At 52.5% G+C, this 14837-nt stretch overlaps 4 protein-coding genes across 4 annotated transcripts; 2 read left to right on the forward strand and 2 right to left on the reverse strand.

The window, feature by feature from the left end:
• Positions 1-46: 46 nt before the first annotated feature.
• BO95DRAFT_395227 (TRAPPII-specific subunit TRS120) lies at positions 47-5014 on the forward strand. The gene is made up of 3 exons (XM_025583714.1): positions 47-490; positions 590-1575; positions 1631-5014. Exons 1-3 carry the CDS (start codon positions 325-327, stop codon positions 4928-4930), a joined length of 4452 nt encoding a protein of 1483 aa, XP_025439482.1. The 5' UTR covers positions 47-324; the 3' UTR covers positions 4931-5014.
• A 381-nt stretch (positions 5015-5395) lies between these two features.
• Positions 5396-7581, reverse strand: BO95DRAFT_445513 (Sec1 family protein). Its single transcript, XM_025587164.1, has 2 exons — positions 6154-7581; positions 5396-6082 (listed from the first exon to the last, which is right to left on the reverse strand). Exons 1-2 carry the CDS (start codon positions 7084-7086, stop codon positions 5444-5446), a joined length of 1572 nt encoding a protein of 523 aa, XP_025439483.1. The 5' UTR covers positions 7087-7581; the 3' UTR covers positions 5396-5443.
• A 140-nt stretch (positions 7582-7721) lies between these two features.
• BO95DRAFT_445514 (lysophospholipid acyltransferase) lies at positions 7722-9998 on the forward strand. Its single transcript, XM_025587165.1, has 4 exons — positions 7722-7921; positions 7995-8039; positions 8122-9240; positions 9296-9998. Exons 1-4 carry the CDS (start codon positions 7900-7902, stop codon positions 9787-9789), a joined length of 1680 nt encoding a protein of 559 aa, XP_025439484.1. The 5' UTR covers positions 7722-7899; the 3' UTR covers positions 9790-9998.
• A 1079-nt stretch (positions 9999-11077) lies between these two features.
• On the reverse strand, positions 11078-13303 carry BO95DRAFT_455432 (putative serine-rich protein; the record flags this gene model as incomplete). Its single annotated transcript, XM_025588336.1, has 3 exons — positions 11078-11116; positions 11168-11364; positions 11428-13303. The coding sequence occupies 3 exons, from the start codon at positions 13301-13303 to the stop codon at positions 11078-11080; spliced, it is 2112 nt and encodes a 703-aa protein (XP_025439485.1).
• Between the last annotated feature and the right edge of the window lie 1534 nt (positions 13304-14837).

A 14837-nucleotide genomic window follows, 5' to 3' on the forward strand; every position in this document is an offset into this window, starting at 1 on the left:
AAACACTCCGACTCGGTGCCAGCATCAACCAATTCATCAATTCCGGGGTTGTTGTTCATCTGTCGGTCATGCTTCGATGCATGTCGTTTCCTTGGTCAAGGTGACCCAAGACTACTAGGTACTAACAATTACAGAGAGCCAACCAGTGTTCAAGGTTACCTTGACCAATACCTACCTACCTACCTATCACTCACCATTGCGTCGTGCATAGCGCTTCGTATGACCTCCGGCCGCTTGGCCGCCTGCCCGCCTGCCCGCCGTGCTTGGAAGCAGTCTTGCGTACAACCTTAAACGCGACTGCATCAACCGGATACGGACGACATAATGGGGGTCGATCCTCTCTCTCCCACTGCCCCAGTGCGTCTGAGGGCCCTTTTGCTGCCCATTGGCAAAATCAGGCGATCCCGGTTCCTGAGCTTTGCTGCAAGACTTCAAGCCGAGAATGTTGTCCGCTTGGGTGATATTAGTCCCGATGCGCGCCCAAATCGAAGTATGTTAACAAATTATTTTCATGGCGCTCCAATTGATTACACTCCCTCTGAGCAGTAATAATCGACAATCACACTAAACAGCTAATTTCTCTCAATAGACATGTTCTCCCCGCTGGCGTTCCCTACCGGGATGATTCTCTATGACCTCACCTATTCCGTACCGCCCACGTCCCACTTGGAGCTGTTTCCCTTTGAAATATTCCGTGAGCCTTTGGTGGTAATCGCGATTGCCGATGGAGCAGAACTAGGTGAAGATACAAAAAACGGGGATAAATCCTCAGCAGTCGATCGGCCCCCCGAGCCAACCGAACTGGAGCGACTTCGACAGGAGCTGGAAACACTAAAGCAGACTAACCTGAGGGCATTGGTACACCAGCTTCTGATATTTGACTATGACGGCGTCGAGAAACTGTTCAATGGCCCGGATAATGTTTCATGGGTGCCGCGACCTGAAGCGTCCAAAGCTACTACAATGAAAACGGTATTATGCGACATAACATCTTTGCTCCTATCCGAATTAGATGAGTTCGCCAAGACCATTCAAAGTATTCCTACTATCGATTCCCCCAGGGCATCATCTTGGGGTCCACATCGAGGGCCCGACATACGCCCGCGCCCAACAGATCGCCTATTTCACCGGATGACGATGCCTGCGCAGCTACCGTTCAATCCCAACGGTGCATCAGAGTCGGCCCGAAGCTCTAACCAAGGTTCGCCTGCTCCTGGTGACCATGAGACGCCTACTACATTCGACGAAATAACCCGGTCAATTCAACTAGCCAACCGCTCCAACTCGACAAGCAAGCCACATTCGCTCCCATCGTCAAAAGAGCACAGTCATGATCGCATGTCGGTAAGCGGCATGAGCGCAACAGACCGAACAAAAAACCGGATCAAAGGACGTATAGGTGTGGTTGTTGGAACATTATTTCTCCAGGCAGGCAGATGGCCTGATGCTCTCAAAGAGCTTGTCGAGGCTGCATCCAATGCAAGAGCCAGTAGTGACTATGTGTGGCATGCCAAAGCGCTGGAATCCATTCTTCTCTGTCTGCTGATGCTCGCTTGGGCTGGGATGGACTTTCAGGTATGTCACTTGGGATGGATTTTGCCGCTGATTGTTTGTCACTTACGCCGAAAAGATACCACCTGTATGCTACCCCGTGTCCGACAAGTCATCGAAGCTGTCATACAATACTACCTTTGACTCGAGTTCGTCCTCCGCAGGGAACCGGATCATATCTCTTCAGAACCTGTCCAACCTACTCCCAGATCTTTCGAACAATATACTGAATCTTTATAATCGCGCCGCTAATATCACCGATGAACCATTGCCTCAGCTAGTCTATTCCGAGACTGTCGTCCGTCTGGCAAGGTTATTGGCGGCCGCACGAATTCGTGATGGTGCTTTGGACGATGTAGCGCTGAAGAACATCGTCACAAACGAGCCTCTGATGCCTTTACTCCGCCCGGAGCGGCCCCGTGGACTCAACATGCTTCGGAAGTCTGAGATTGCAAACTTCCTTTTCCGCGCATTACCTCTATCTCCTGGGTCAGATCTCCCTCCCACTGATGCCATACCTATCACTGTGGGTGTGGTATCCGTCTTAAACATTCTCGATCTACCACGAAAGAAGGCATTTTTGCTACGAGAACTTCTCTCGCTTATGATTCCCACCCTCGTACAAGCGCGTAAGATTGGCGCAGCAGAAGTGGGGGTCCATCCTGCTGCTGGGCTGGCGTCTTTGACGGACACCGCGTTTGACATCAACGCTCTTGACCTTGGCCCAGGCAACATGGAAGAAAGTATGCGTTCGCTACTCGCTGTCATAGGGGACACATATGGCGTGCAGCCATCGTCGTATCGCGAATGGGAAAAAAGACGATCATCTACTATTAGTACAAACGATGCTTTCCCTGACTATGACTCCGTGGCCGCAATTGTCGAACGATCTTTCCGGCATGCTAACTTGGATCAGTATGGGGACCTCAACCTCAAAATCGATGTTCTTAAGGCAGCTATCAGCTCATGTGAGGCACTCCCAGATTTTGATGGTGTGCTTCGTTTCACAGTTGAACTTCTTCAAACCATTCGAGGGGACCTGATGCTCGCAGAGACCCAACTCAACCCGCCTTGCCTGTCTCGTGACGAGCAGATTCGGCTCTTGAATAACATCAAACGAACTGTTGGCGCGGCCAAGAGATTAGGCGCATCCGAGCTGGAAGCGGAATATTGGGATGACTTCTTAGTACGGGGTGTTGAGCTTTTGCCCCTCCCGGATCCCAGACGACCTGTTCGTCACTCCAAAACAGATCTGGATGCCGTTGCAGCGGATCGCGAAAAGTCAGCCAAGGATCCGTTTCTCTATAATCCCTTCGCAAAGGCAAATACCAAGGCTTCTGAGGTTCTGATGGTTGCGGGTGAATATGCGGCATTCCAAGTCTCGCTTCAGAATCCTTATGACTTCGAGCTAGAAATCGAGAAGCTCAGCCTGGATGGCGATGGCGTGCCTTTGGATGCTGTGGCCGAGTGGGTGTTGGTGCCTCCTCTTTCCTTGCAGAAAATCACTGTTTACGGGCAAGCCCTTGAAGAAGGTGCGCTCAACATTACTGGCTGCATTGTCAAGGTCAGGCACTGCAGGGAACGCAAATTCCCGATCTTTCAGTCATTATGGAAGCCAGAGACAGAAGTGAAATTTAAACGCACAGGGCTAGCTGCTAAGAAGCCTGCAGTGGATCGTCCTCTGTCCTGGAGTTCGACCACCTCCAGAGACGGTAAAACAATAATACCCAAGAAGGGCCCTGACACTTCGGCCTGCGAAGTCAGGGTCATTGGTAAACAACCTTCTCTAGCAATTGAGTCGTTGTCTCTTTCCCAGTCAGCAATCATGGTACTCGAAGGCGAACTCAGCTCCTTTGAGATTACGCTTCGCAATGCGTCACCGTGCCCGCTTAATTTCATCTTATTTACTTTCCAGGACTCCACAACCAGACAGGTGCAGTCAGCGCTTAGCAACAAAGACCTCCTTCCTGTCGAAATTTATGAGCTTGAATTGAACCTCACTAGACCTGCGCTGCGCTGGCGCCGGCAAGGTTCGAACCCTGAAGACCACTCGATCCCGGCAGGTCAAAGTGCTACGTTCACCATCGAAATCATCGGAAAGCCCGGCTTGCAGGACACTACCGTGCAAATCGATTATTCGTACCTTGGCATGTCGGACGGCGGTTTGCCTGATGTCTTCTATACCCGCCAACTGTTTGTCCCGCTTACTGCTACGGTCAATGCCAGTGTTGAGATCGCACGGTGTGATATCTTACCACTCAGTAGTGACTTTGCCTGGTGGAATCGTAAAAATGGCATTGTGGAAGGCGACTCTGACGATAGCCAATCCCTTGATACCGGTGCCATCTCACCGGTGCTTTCCCATCTTGCCCACGGCAAGTACGGACCTGATCACTGCATCTGCCTACTAGACCTGCGCAATGCCTGGCCCAACCCTTTGTCCGTGTCCTTGGAGGTCCAGGAGCAGCCTGTAGAGTCTGAGCAGGTTTCAGCCCACGACGTTGCTGCTGACTCAGAGGGCCAGTATACTGTGCATGGAGAACTGCAACCGGGGCAAACATCTCGCTTCGTTCTCGTACTTCCTCGGGTTCACCTAGAGAACCCCCACGCATCAATCCCTATACTGAACACGGGCGTGAAGCGTCAATTCGTCGTCAGCGCCCACAAGCTTTCCTTCGACGCCGAGGCGGCCTCCCGCGAAGCATTCTGGTATCGCGAAGAGCTCATCCGCAGGGTATCCGGACACTGGAAAGAGAAAGCCGGAGGCCGCGTTGGGATCATCGACCTTCGCAACCTCCGGTTCAACGCCCGCATGGTCGACGCGTTCCGATCCGACGACATCGGCGTGACCTACACCCTGGAACCCATGCTGCCCGATGATGAGTCAACCAGTACTGCCGCGGCCGTCCGCACCGGAAACTCCAAGTACGACGTCCGCACGGACGAGCTGCTAAACCTCACCGTCACGGTCCTCAACCGCTCGAACAGGCCCCTACACTCTCTCCTGCGGCTACAGCCCAGTCTCCGCCACCAGCCCAGCAACGTGGCCCTAGACCTCTCGCGGCGTCTCGCCTGGACCGGCATGCTGCAGCAGGTGCTCCCCGTTCTCAATGGCGGGGAAAGTACGACCGCCACCGTCGGCGTCACGGCTCTCTGCCGGGGCGAGTATGAGTTCGGCGCCACAGTCGAGGAGCTTCGCCTCCTGGCGCCCAAGTCGGAGCCTGGAGGCGAAGGCGGCGACGCCCATTCGGCGGCTGCGCAAGCGGCCGCCTTCTATGACGCAGACGGTATCATCACCGATACTTTCGGTGCGGACGTGGCCAAAAAGCGTCGCATCTGGCACGCCAAAGAGACCTGTGTTATGAAAGCTCATGATTGAAACGCCAAGCGATTGGGAGATAGGAGCACACACAATGAGTAGATGGATAAATGCCTTCCCTCGATTCAGCCTATGTATAAGGAGAACTGTTTCTTTATACGTAATACATATATACCCTCTCTCGCCCTCTCTCTCCTTCTCATGTTCCTTACTGTGTTCCTATGCAGGCTGTCGAGATGATTAAGCATGCTTCTCGCACCTCGGACTAATGCTTCGGATAGCCCCTCCAAATGGCGGCATAACTGTAACTGTAGAGCGGTCGATGATGTTGGCTGGTGTGCCGGTCTCAGACGATTCACATTACTCTGTGTAGGCTCTGCAACTACCTACAATAGTTCTACTTGGTGATCGCGCCTCATGTCACTACAGCCCCGCTTAGCTGTACAGCTACAGCCGCCGCGATCTTGAGTGCGAGTTTGTAAAATCCAAACTGACGGTACAAAGTGCAAAGTAGCATGCTACAGTGGAGAATTAACAAAGGATATATTAATAATGTAGCCCCCATGAATATACCTAATGCCCGATAGCCCTCTGCAACCGTCCAGCGGCAGTCGAGGGCCCGGGCTCGGGCCAACCGCTCACAGCATCATCAACTTCTTCCAGGAAGCTTGTGCTATTGTGAATGATTGTGCCACCCAAAACCACCCGCACTCCAGGCGAGCTAGCGTTGACTTGAGCGACCATTTTGGCTTCTTCGTAGGTTGTGCCACCAACCATGAAGATTATTATGTCCTGAGGCTTGTCTCGGGTATGGCCCCCGCCCTCGAGAAAAGGGTACTGGAGTTCCCTCAATCGACCTTTGATCAGGTTCTGAAGCGTGGCTTCTAAGCGCGGAGAATGTTGCGTGTAGACGTTCTCTACACCTTTGAGTCCCTTGAAGCGATCTCGCGCACCAGAGAACAAGGAGGTGGACTCGAACAAGTCTGAGAAGCCACCAGCGACCGGAGGCGCCTGCAAGGAATGGTGATAAGCGAGTAATTTGGGGATGATGTTGACTTTGTACGAAGGAACATCGCCCGCAGTGACCAGCAGGTCCAGGAGAATTGGAAGAGCATTGTTGGGCTGCTTCTCATACCGGATGGCATACAATGCCACTAGCCGTAACTTGCTCTCAGCTGACACCTTTGGTAATTGTATTACTCTTTGGAGATTCTGTAAATATGTGGTCAATCGGGTATCCTTGGGTGCTAGGTTAGTTCAGATGTAACCATATTGATGCATACCTTGAGGTCATTCGCGTGGTTGTCATTACAAGCCAAACTCTGTTCCAGCTCACTCACGTCCAGAAGATCCTCTTCACCCACACGTCTGCTCAGCTCGCCAACCAGGGTAACATGCTTGCTAACATTCCCGGAAAGCTTGCGAAATTCGGGATAGTCTTCAACAAAGCGTTTCATGTCTGCAATCGATTCGATGTTCATTGTGCTGTGCGTCTTCGCCTGATATTGCTCCACGTATTCTTTGATGTTCTGGCCCAGATCGCCAAAGTTCTGATACATATTCTTCTTGAAGAACGGATCCTGGTCTTGAGAAAGAACGATTTCCCGCAGCTCCGGTCGGATTTCGGGCACGTCTCTCAGATCCACTCGACCATTGTGGATGCCCATCAATTCATGCACCATGGCCTGGTAAGTCCATTGTGTGAGTAGCGGCGTGATGGGATCATCTCGACGGTCCAAGATCAATAGTATCGGCGGCGTATCCGTCTTGCGAAAATTGAATAGCTGTTCCTCTTGGGTCAACTGGTAGCGGACCTCGGTGGCCAGTTTCTTGGCCAACAAGCTGTTCTTCTCGTAGCGAATCAACGGGTTCTTTTTCAAGGACAATAGGATGGCAATGACGCCTTCCGTGGCTCTCTGTAGGGCATCGGGGTTCCACAAATCTGGCGACTGGCTCCATAACCGCTGCTGAGGGAATCCAAGGTTCAAGGAGCACAAATCCGGGTTGATCACGAGGAAATCTGCGAAGTGCTCCTGGACCAGGCGAACGACTTCATGGGAGTCGGCTTCGGCAAGCCTCTCGAGTGAGGATTTGCGGATGATATTGCTGAGGTAGATATAGTATTCCCCGTACCTCGGTTCGCGAAGCTCGTCGATTAGGAATTGGATAGAGGTGGGGGATGGTCGTATGAAGCACAGGCACCGTAAATGTCGCATTCGTTCCCGAGAAGCATTATCGATCCGATCAATCAGATAGACTTCATGATTCAACAGGGCGGATTGAGTAATGGCGGTGGAGACAATGGGGACCTATTCCAGAGCCGTTAGCACATACGGCGTCTATTCGACACGATCTGCGCAAGTCCCACTGTCTCACTGTCAAGGAGCAAGATCTTCATCTTGGCCGAGGATGAAGAGCCCGAAGCCGAAGCCGAAGACGAAGAGTCGCCTGCGGTGACCATCTTGGAGATGTATCCCGAAACCGCGGCAACAACGTCCATGTTGGGCGACCGGGGAGTGTTGGGGAAAGTGGGGAAAGGAGGAGGAGGGAGGGAGGAGTGCAGCAAGCGAAGTTAAGATGAAACTCAGGAATCAGAACCAGAAGGAATTGGCGACATCAAGGATGATGTGAACAGGGGGCGCGCGTGAGCGACAAGAAAGACGTTGGGGTGGAAATGGGACGGGTTTTTGACACGAAGTGAAGATGTAGAGAAGAAAGGGAAGAAGAAGGAGAAGCCCGAGAAGATGCCAAGCAGCGGGAAGAAACAGATGACGATGCCCATGTGATGGAGAGTAAGTACTGTACAGTACGGAGTACGGAGTACCAACTCGCCTTTTTTTGTTTTTCGCATCTCAACACTTTTGGGTGGCTTTTTTCTTTTTTTTCTTTTCCCCTTCTTCTTTTTTTTTTCTCTCCTCCTTCTCAAATGTCTTTATTCACCGCACTCATGCATATCTCGTTTCCTTTCTACTAATTAGTATTGATCACTACTATCCTACATTTATTCCCTCCATTGCTCCTGCAACATCATGTTGCCCTTTATAGATCTCCGTATGTCGCTCGCCGCCACTTTCCCCCATGGCCTCCAAAGAGAGGTAGACTGACCCCCCCCTGTTGGTACCAGTGTTCGACTATCCCGCAAGGGCAACAGGAGCTTCCATTGATGAGCGTATGTTTATACTCCATACTCCCCATTTGTTGGACTTGCGCGCAGTGCTGATTTCCGCGCTTGTTTGGTTCCCTCGGCACAGTCAAGCTCATTGCGTCATTCCTCCTCTCTTATCCTTTGGCCGGCCTGTTGAAGCGAATCCCCGATGCTCAGCCCTGGAAGAAGAACGTTTTCATCATCGCCGTATCGCTGTTCTACATTGTTGGCCTCTTCGATTTGTGGGATGGTCTTCGCACTTTGGCCTATAGCTCCGCTGGTATCTACCTGATCGCCTACTACATCGATGGATCCTTGATGCCATGGATCGGTTTCGTCTTCCTGATGGGCCACATGTCCATCAATCATATTTATCGCCAAATCGTCGACGATGCGCAGGTGGTGGATATTACAGGCGCTCAGATGGTCCTGGTCATGAAGCTTTCCGCGTTTTGCTGGAACGTTCATGATGGTCGGTTGCCGCAAAGCCAGCTCTCAGATGCCCAGAAGTACGCCGCGATCACTCAGTTCCCTGGTGTTCTGGATTATGTGGGCTATGTGCTCTTCTTCCCATCTCTCTTTGCTGGCCCGGCTTTCGACTATGTCGACTACCGCCGCTGGATTGACACGACTCTGTTCGATGTACCTCCTGGAACCGATCCCTCGAAGGTGCCCCCGACCCGGAAGAAGCGAAAGATCCCCAGAAGCGGCACACCTGCTACGAAGAAAGCTTTAGTTGGATTAGTCTGGATTCTGGTTTTCCTGCAACTAGGCTCCCTGTACAGCCGAGACACTTTACTCGGAGAGGGCTACATGAACTACTCCTTCCTCAGACGGGTCTTCATCATGCACATGGTTGGCTTTGCCGCCCGATGCAAGTACTATGGTGTCTGGTCGCTAACAGAGGGTGCCTGTATCCTCTCTGGCATGGGATACAACGGTTTCGACCCCAAGTCGGGCACAGTCTTCTGGAACCGGCTCGAGAATGTGGATCCATGGAGTCTCGAGACAGCCCAGAACTCCCACGGCTACCTAGGCAGCTGGAACAAGAACACTAACCACTGGTTGCGGAACTACGTCTACCTGCGTGTCACTCCAAAGGGCAAGAAGCCTGGATTCCGTGCCAGCATGGCCACCTTCACCACCAGTGCATTCTGGCACGGCTTCTACCCTGGTTACTATATGACCTTCGTTCTCGGCTCCATCATCCAGACCGCCGCCAAAAGTAAGAGCCCAGATTCTCCACCCACTGCGGACCCTTTATACTGATCGAACCTCAGACTTCCGCCGTCATGTCCGGCCCTTCTTCCTCACTCCTGATGGCAGCAAGCCTGGCCCCTACAAGCGCTATTATGATATCGTGAGCTGGCTCCTCACTCAAATTACCATGTCCTTCACGGTGATGCCTTTCATCTTCCTCTCCTTCGGCACCTCTGTCGCCGTCTGGCGCAGCGTCTACTTCTACGGCATCGTCAGCAATGTTCTCACGATCGTCTTTTTCGCCAGCCCCGCCAAGGCTATCCTCGTCAAGAAGCTTAAAGCCCGCGGCACCAGTCGCCCGCCACACGCCCCTCGCACGGCCAGCACCGAGTCGCTGCAACAACCGCCCACACTCGGTCTCCCCAGCGACGCCATGCAGGAATTCGATGACGCTGTCCAGGAGATCATAGCTGAGATCGAGTCCCGTCGCAGGCGCGGCAGTGTCGCTACTATGCCCACGGGCGAAGAGCTGAAAGTCGCGGTCGAGAACAAGATCGGGCGTAAGCTTCCCTGATTCTCAGGATTCCTCTACATTTGAGAGGTGGTAATGCATTGTATGGACGGGTCATTCATTTATTGTTGAATGTCTCCCTTCACATGATCGGCGCCTTCTCTTTCTTTATGTTCTCCTTATTAGTGTCACCAGTGCGAACTCAATACGGTCAGATGGTTTTTCCATCATTTGGCCGTTTGAAGACCGGTGACTTATGCGCGGGCTGGATGGGCGGGGGGGTGGGGGAGGCTGGCCACCTCGGCTGATTCAGCGCCGGTTGCGTGGTAGACAAGGTCTATCGCCGCTCTTTTAGAACTTACTCTGTAACTTTAGATTTTGTGTTTTGGCTCCCGGCGCTCGCGTGTTTGCGCATGTTCATCTCGGGTCCTTTTGTCTGTATCAGTATTGAGCGACGCTGCTTGATTTGTGACGTTTTGGAATCCAGTTGGTTGTCTTTTTGAACTATGGCTTAATGTCCGTGATCTGTTGTTTATCGTCACTCAATGAGACCGGGTCCATTACTGGCTGAGCAACCATTCTCCGTATCCGTTGGAAGAAATCTCGCCTACCATCTAGATGATCTACCTAGGCACCGTTGTCTAATTTAACCATCGTGTCATATATATATCTACCTATGTGTTGATTTTGCTATATAGTTCGTGAATCCCAACTCGAACCCGCAGAGAAATCATTCTCACCAGCACCCGGGCATCGAGAAGGGCGACATGAAAATAGACAAATGAAAGAAAGAACAGTAACATATATCCATCGTGCGTCGTGAAACCCCAGATAATTCCAACGCTATGCATGCACTTTGCAGATAATCGAATAACCCCAATGAACTTGACCAGATAGACGGTTTCGGTATAGTGCGGATAGACATAAGATAGAGGCCCAACACCTATTTGTCGAGGAAATATGAGACTGATCTCCAGAAAATATAATAGGAAAAACATTACAAACATCACGTCATGCCAGTCGTGTCGAGAGTGATATGTAAATATGATATACCAAGCAGCCGTGGGGCAGAGGAAGCCGAATGCGAGTATAATTGCAGGCGCATCGAGCAGGCGGCGCTCAGGTAGAATCAAGGCGTATGAAGGGGTATAAACAGGTAAAAAGAGTCGACTCCAAGCATTGCGATGCGAAAGTCAATTCGAGCATACACAATGCAATGCGGGCGCAGGCATGGCCTGCGCAGGGAGCGCCAAGGCAGCCGATGTACCTCGGCGCTCTGATCAGGCAGAAGCTGCAAGCGCGATGGACTTGCAAAGAACATAGAACAGGGGGCTCAGGTTTTTGATCAACCCTAAAAGCCCACTGTTGTACCGACAACTGCTAAAGTGATCTGCCATATTGTTAGTCGAGGAAGCAGGAGCATGGCTCATGCAGTACTTACCACAATTGTGACGATTACTAATCCCAAAGGGTTCATCCACCGGTTGAGCTTTCTCCACCATCGGGCATTTTCGTAGCGTCTTCTCTGAAGGTCGAAAAGTCGCATACGTAGGCTTGTTTCGAGCTGGGACTCGGGGTCATCCTGCATGACCATTTCCGGTTGTTTCGGCAGAGGGAGGAATGAGGCGACCAGCCAGGCTAACGAGCGCAGAGTAAGCACATGTTGCAGTCAGACTGCGTAGGTACCAGGCTGATACTTACCAAGAGGGAAGATGAACCCAACACAAAATGACCAGACTTGGATATTTCGCCGACCGAATAGAGGTTCCATCCTGGAGTCGAGGGATGGAGCTCCCCGCGTGCCCTTCCGTGGGCCCGTCGCACGTCGATCAGGCAACAGGTGTGGCGACCAGCTGCTGCGTAGCCGATTGCGGGTGTCCCTTCTTTCGAGTTCTGGATCTTTTACCCAATGGCTTCGAGGGTCGCGTGGATCGCTCGGTGGTGCCTCCCACCGTACGCTTCGGAGGTCACTAGTCATTGTTCGAGTATGGCTGTGAGCTGTGGGCATGCGGTAAAGAGCGCCATTTGTACTCGCCGTAGCTGGCCGTAAGGATGGTGGGCGACTTCCCTCCACCGTGGGTAAACCTGATTGGGCAGGTTGCGCTTCGGAGCGCCCATAGTACATCCTAGCCCAGTTGGGCAAAATGTTATGGATGGTCGAACTTGTTCCCGGCCGCTTGGTGCTTCGCAAACTGCTTCGTCGGGATCTAGATCCGGACGAAAGGCTGCTGGGCACTGCTGGGTTCGAGGGGCGCGCGGGCAAGTTTGCCACATCGTCCTGCTGTTCGTCGCCGTCCGAGTCCTCCACTTCATTCACAAGCCACACAGATGAAGACGTTGGCTTTGGGCGGACCAGGGCTGGAGAAGGCCGTCTAGGCTCTGCCAGAGAGTTGTTGCTAGATCCTTCAGCATAGTTCGAATCGCACTCTGCCGACCATCGAGATGTGACTGTCGACAAATGAGTTTTGAAGCGATCCGAAGAGAAATCAGTGGTAGGTTCCGGGGGGGTGGGCTCCGCGACAACCTCGGAAGTAGATACATCGACCCTTGAGCTTGACGATGAAGGAGCGCGTATTGTCGGATATTGCAAGAAAACCCCGCTGTCGACGATCGCCTGGATATCGGAATTCGGCCCGCTCCGCGATGAGGATGTGAGAGAGCGAGAATGGCTCCGCCCGCGTGGAAGCGTTGAGTTTGATTGGACTGGGTGCACCTGATTGGAGGGATTAGACCGGAATGACTGTGAGCGTGAACGCGAAAGCGAGCTCGATTGTTCGGAAGATGAACCGTGAGTCCATTGAGCCGCTCCGATATACCTGATGACCGTTCCCAAGGAATTTAAAGACGATAAGGAGTTAGATCGAGTAACCGAGCCTGGATTTGAAGAGGCACCAAGGCGCACAAAGTTCAAACTCGAGTTGTCGAGGGCCACGAAGTTCGGACTAGATGGAGGTCCTATAGGAACCACGTTCGGGCTAGAATGGCCTGAGCCAAGGGTTTCCGGACCAGATGGGTGACGCGATGAGGTTCGTGACATCACGGGCTTGATTGTTGGAGGGACCAGGGGTAATGTATTCGGTTCCTCATCTGAATAAGCGGCAATAGAAGCGGAATCGGACTTGGGGCCGGTGGGTTTGTCTTCTGGAGGCAAGAGATCGGGGAATGATGACTTGCTCGACAACGGATCGTCTTCCCATACTTGCGACGGGGTGTTTGCGGCATCGAACGTCGAGGATAAATCCCAAGGATCACTGGCGGACCGCTGGAAAAAGCTGCTGTCGGCGATGTGGCTTAACTCCGTCGAGGTATTCCCAGCATAATGATCCGGTGCTTCGTCGAGATGGAATCGGGAATCCGGGATAAATTCATGTCCTTTTCCGGGCCGCGGGAGGAGAATCTGCTCGGGCTTGGTCGGATACGGCGTAGCTGAGTACACATCGTGTTCTTCCTGACCGGCGTGTTTATCACTCGTGGCTCGGAGGGACGCTGGTGGGGAGGACTCGTTCGTCTGGGACGGATTGCGCTCGTGGAGAGCTCTCCGTGCTGGGAGACTCGTTGAAGGTCCGGTCGAGCGCATGTTGTGCAGATTAGTTCATTATTATCACTATACACCAGTTATTAAGGTCGGGCTGTCGATTAAACCTGCGGGCGGCGACCCGGTAAGGCTGGCGGTATAATCGATGATAAGGAGTTCACAAGAAGCAAGAAACGTAGATTGAAGAACAGGAAAGACAAAACGCTCACGCCCGACTGGGGGGTCTGGGATTGGAGACGGCGAAGAATGGAGATTCAAGATGATCTTCGATCATCAGCTCGGTTCGGGGCACCAAGCGACCACACAAACGGACCGCTCGATGGAGCGATTGACAACCCGCAGTTGCCGGCGATGGCCCCGTTGATGTTTGTTGTGGTCTATAGAATTTTATGATGCAATGAAGAATGTCTCGACACAGAAACGACGACACGATGGTTTAAGGGAGCGTAACTAAGCTGTCCACCGGGGCACTACAGCCAAGGGAGAGTGGATCCGACCGAAAAAATGCCCGGAGTTGGATTAGCGAGAGCGAGTCAAGACCCCCAATGGAGCCAGCTCAATAAGGACGGGGCGCGATATTAACGAGAGAATAATGACTGGAATAGTAAAAGAGTGTCTAACCCGAGACCAGGAAAATAATCAAAAAACGATTCGAAAAGAGCGGCGAAAGGAAGGAGGACTGGAGGAAAGGGGACCACAATCTGAAACGACCAGGCCGGACTAAGCCGTAATATTTAAACGCCCCGGAGTCCGGGTTCCCAGCGGCGGTGAACCATGGATGAGATCAATAGATGAAGAGAGATGAAGAGAGATGAAGAGACTTGTCTTTGCACCCCTCTTCTCTTTGGCTTCCGGAACAGGGATACTACTCAATCCAGGGGGGTCATGCAGACTGCACGCTCTAGAGCGCCATTTGAAACCGCACGATTGGTGGTCAAAAGGGATGGTCCTGCAGCCTGCAGCTCGTCGCTTTTTCCGACTCCCCTTTGGGCAGACGGTGGCCTACCTGCTCCGCCCATGGTCGCCTCGAAACTTGCGAGGGGGACGGACAGCTAGCGGGATGGCGCGGGATGGCCGCCAGGAAGAAAGGGCGTGAGAGGGTCTGGCCCGATGGACAGTACGGTTTCTCTCGAATCTTGATAGTCTCCCTCCCGGCTCCAAACATTATTCTTTCGCCGTTCGGATCCAAGACAAATGCCACAGGTCGACATGTCTCCGGAACTCAAAGACAAGTACGGATTTGTGCTCTGCTGCGAACGAGATTGAAGCCTGAGGTCATTTCGCTTCGCGTTGATCTAAGAATATCCGCCTTCCACCCCCCCCCCGATCCAAAGTTGAATGGACTCAGACCAGTAGTTCGAAGATTGCGAAGTGGAGTGAGAAGCAGCACCATTTAAAAGTCAACTGTGGGCACGGTAGACGCAAGCCAGTCGGTTGGCCATGATTCACTGGCAATGCAAGGTCCGCTTGGTCGTATGTACATATTATAAGAAGTGCATAATTTGTTCTGCACGCCGAAAGTACTCTAGGCCCTAGCCTACCTTGTTGTACGCCGTACGACTCGATCACAGGCGGG

This window comes from Aspergillus brunneoviolaceus, assembly GCF_003184695.1.
Source record: "Aspergillus brunneoviolaceus CBS 621.78 unplaced genomic scaffold BO95scaffold_59, whole genome shotgun sequence".
NCBI classification, from domain to species: Eukaryota; Fungi; Ascomycota; class Eurotiomycetes; order Eurotiales; family Aspergillaceae; genus Aspergillus; species Aspergillus brunneoviolaceus.

Bases quoted from the DNA above. Each gene is read 5' to 3' on its own strand.
- BO95DRAFT_395227 (XM_025583714.1), top strand. From the start codon at position 325: ATGGGGGTCGATCCTCTCTCTCCCACTGCCCCAGTGCGTCTGAGGGCC. The intron at 491-589 runs GTATGTTAACAA...TTCTCTCAATAG, and splicing joins CGATGCGCGCCCAAATCGAA to ACATGTTCTCCCCGCTGGCG. The intron at 1,576-1,630 runs GTATGTCACTTG...TACGCCGAAAAG, and splicing joins GGGCTGGGATGGACTTTCAG to ATACCACCTGTATGCTACCC.
- BO95DRAFT_445513 (XM_025587164.1), bottom strand. From the start codon at position 7,086: ATGCGACATTTACGGTGCCTGTGCTTCATACGACCATCCCCCACCTCT. The intron at 6,083-6,153 runs GTATGCATCAAT...ACATATTTACAG, and splicing joins ACCACGCGAATGACCTCAAG to AATCTCCAAAGAGTAATACA.
- BO95DRAFT_445514 (XM_025587165.1), top strand. From the start codon at position 7,900: ATGTTGCCCTTTATAGATCTCC. The intron at 8,040-8,121 runs GTATGTTTATAC...CCCTCGGCACAG, and splicing joins AGGAGCTTCCATTGATGAGC to TCAAGCTCATTGCGTCATTC. The intron at 9,241-9,295 runs GTAAGAGCCCAG...ATCGAACCTCAG, and splicing joins CATCCAGACCGCCGCCAAAA to ACTTCCGCCGTCATGTCCGG.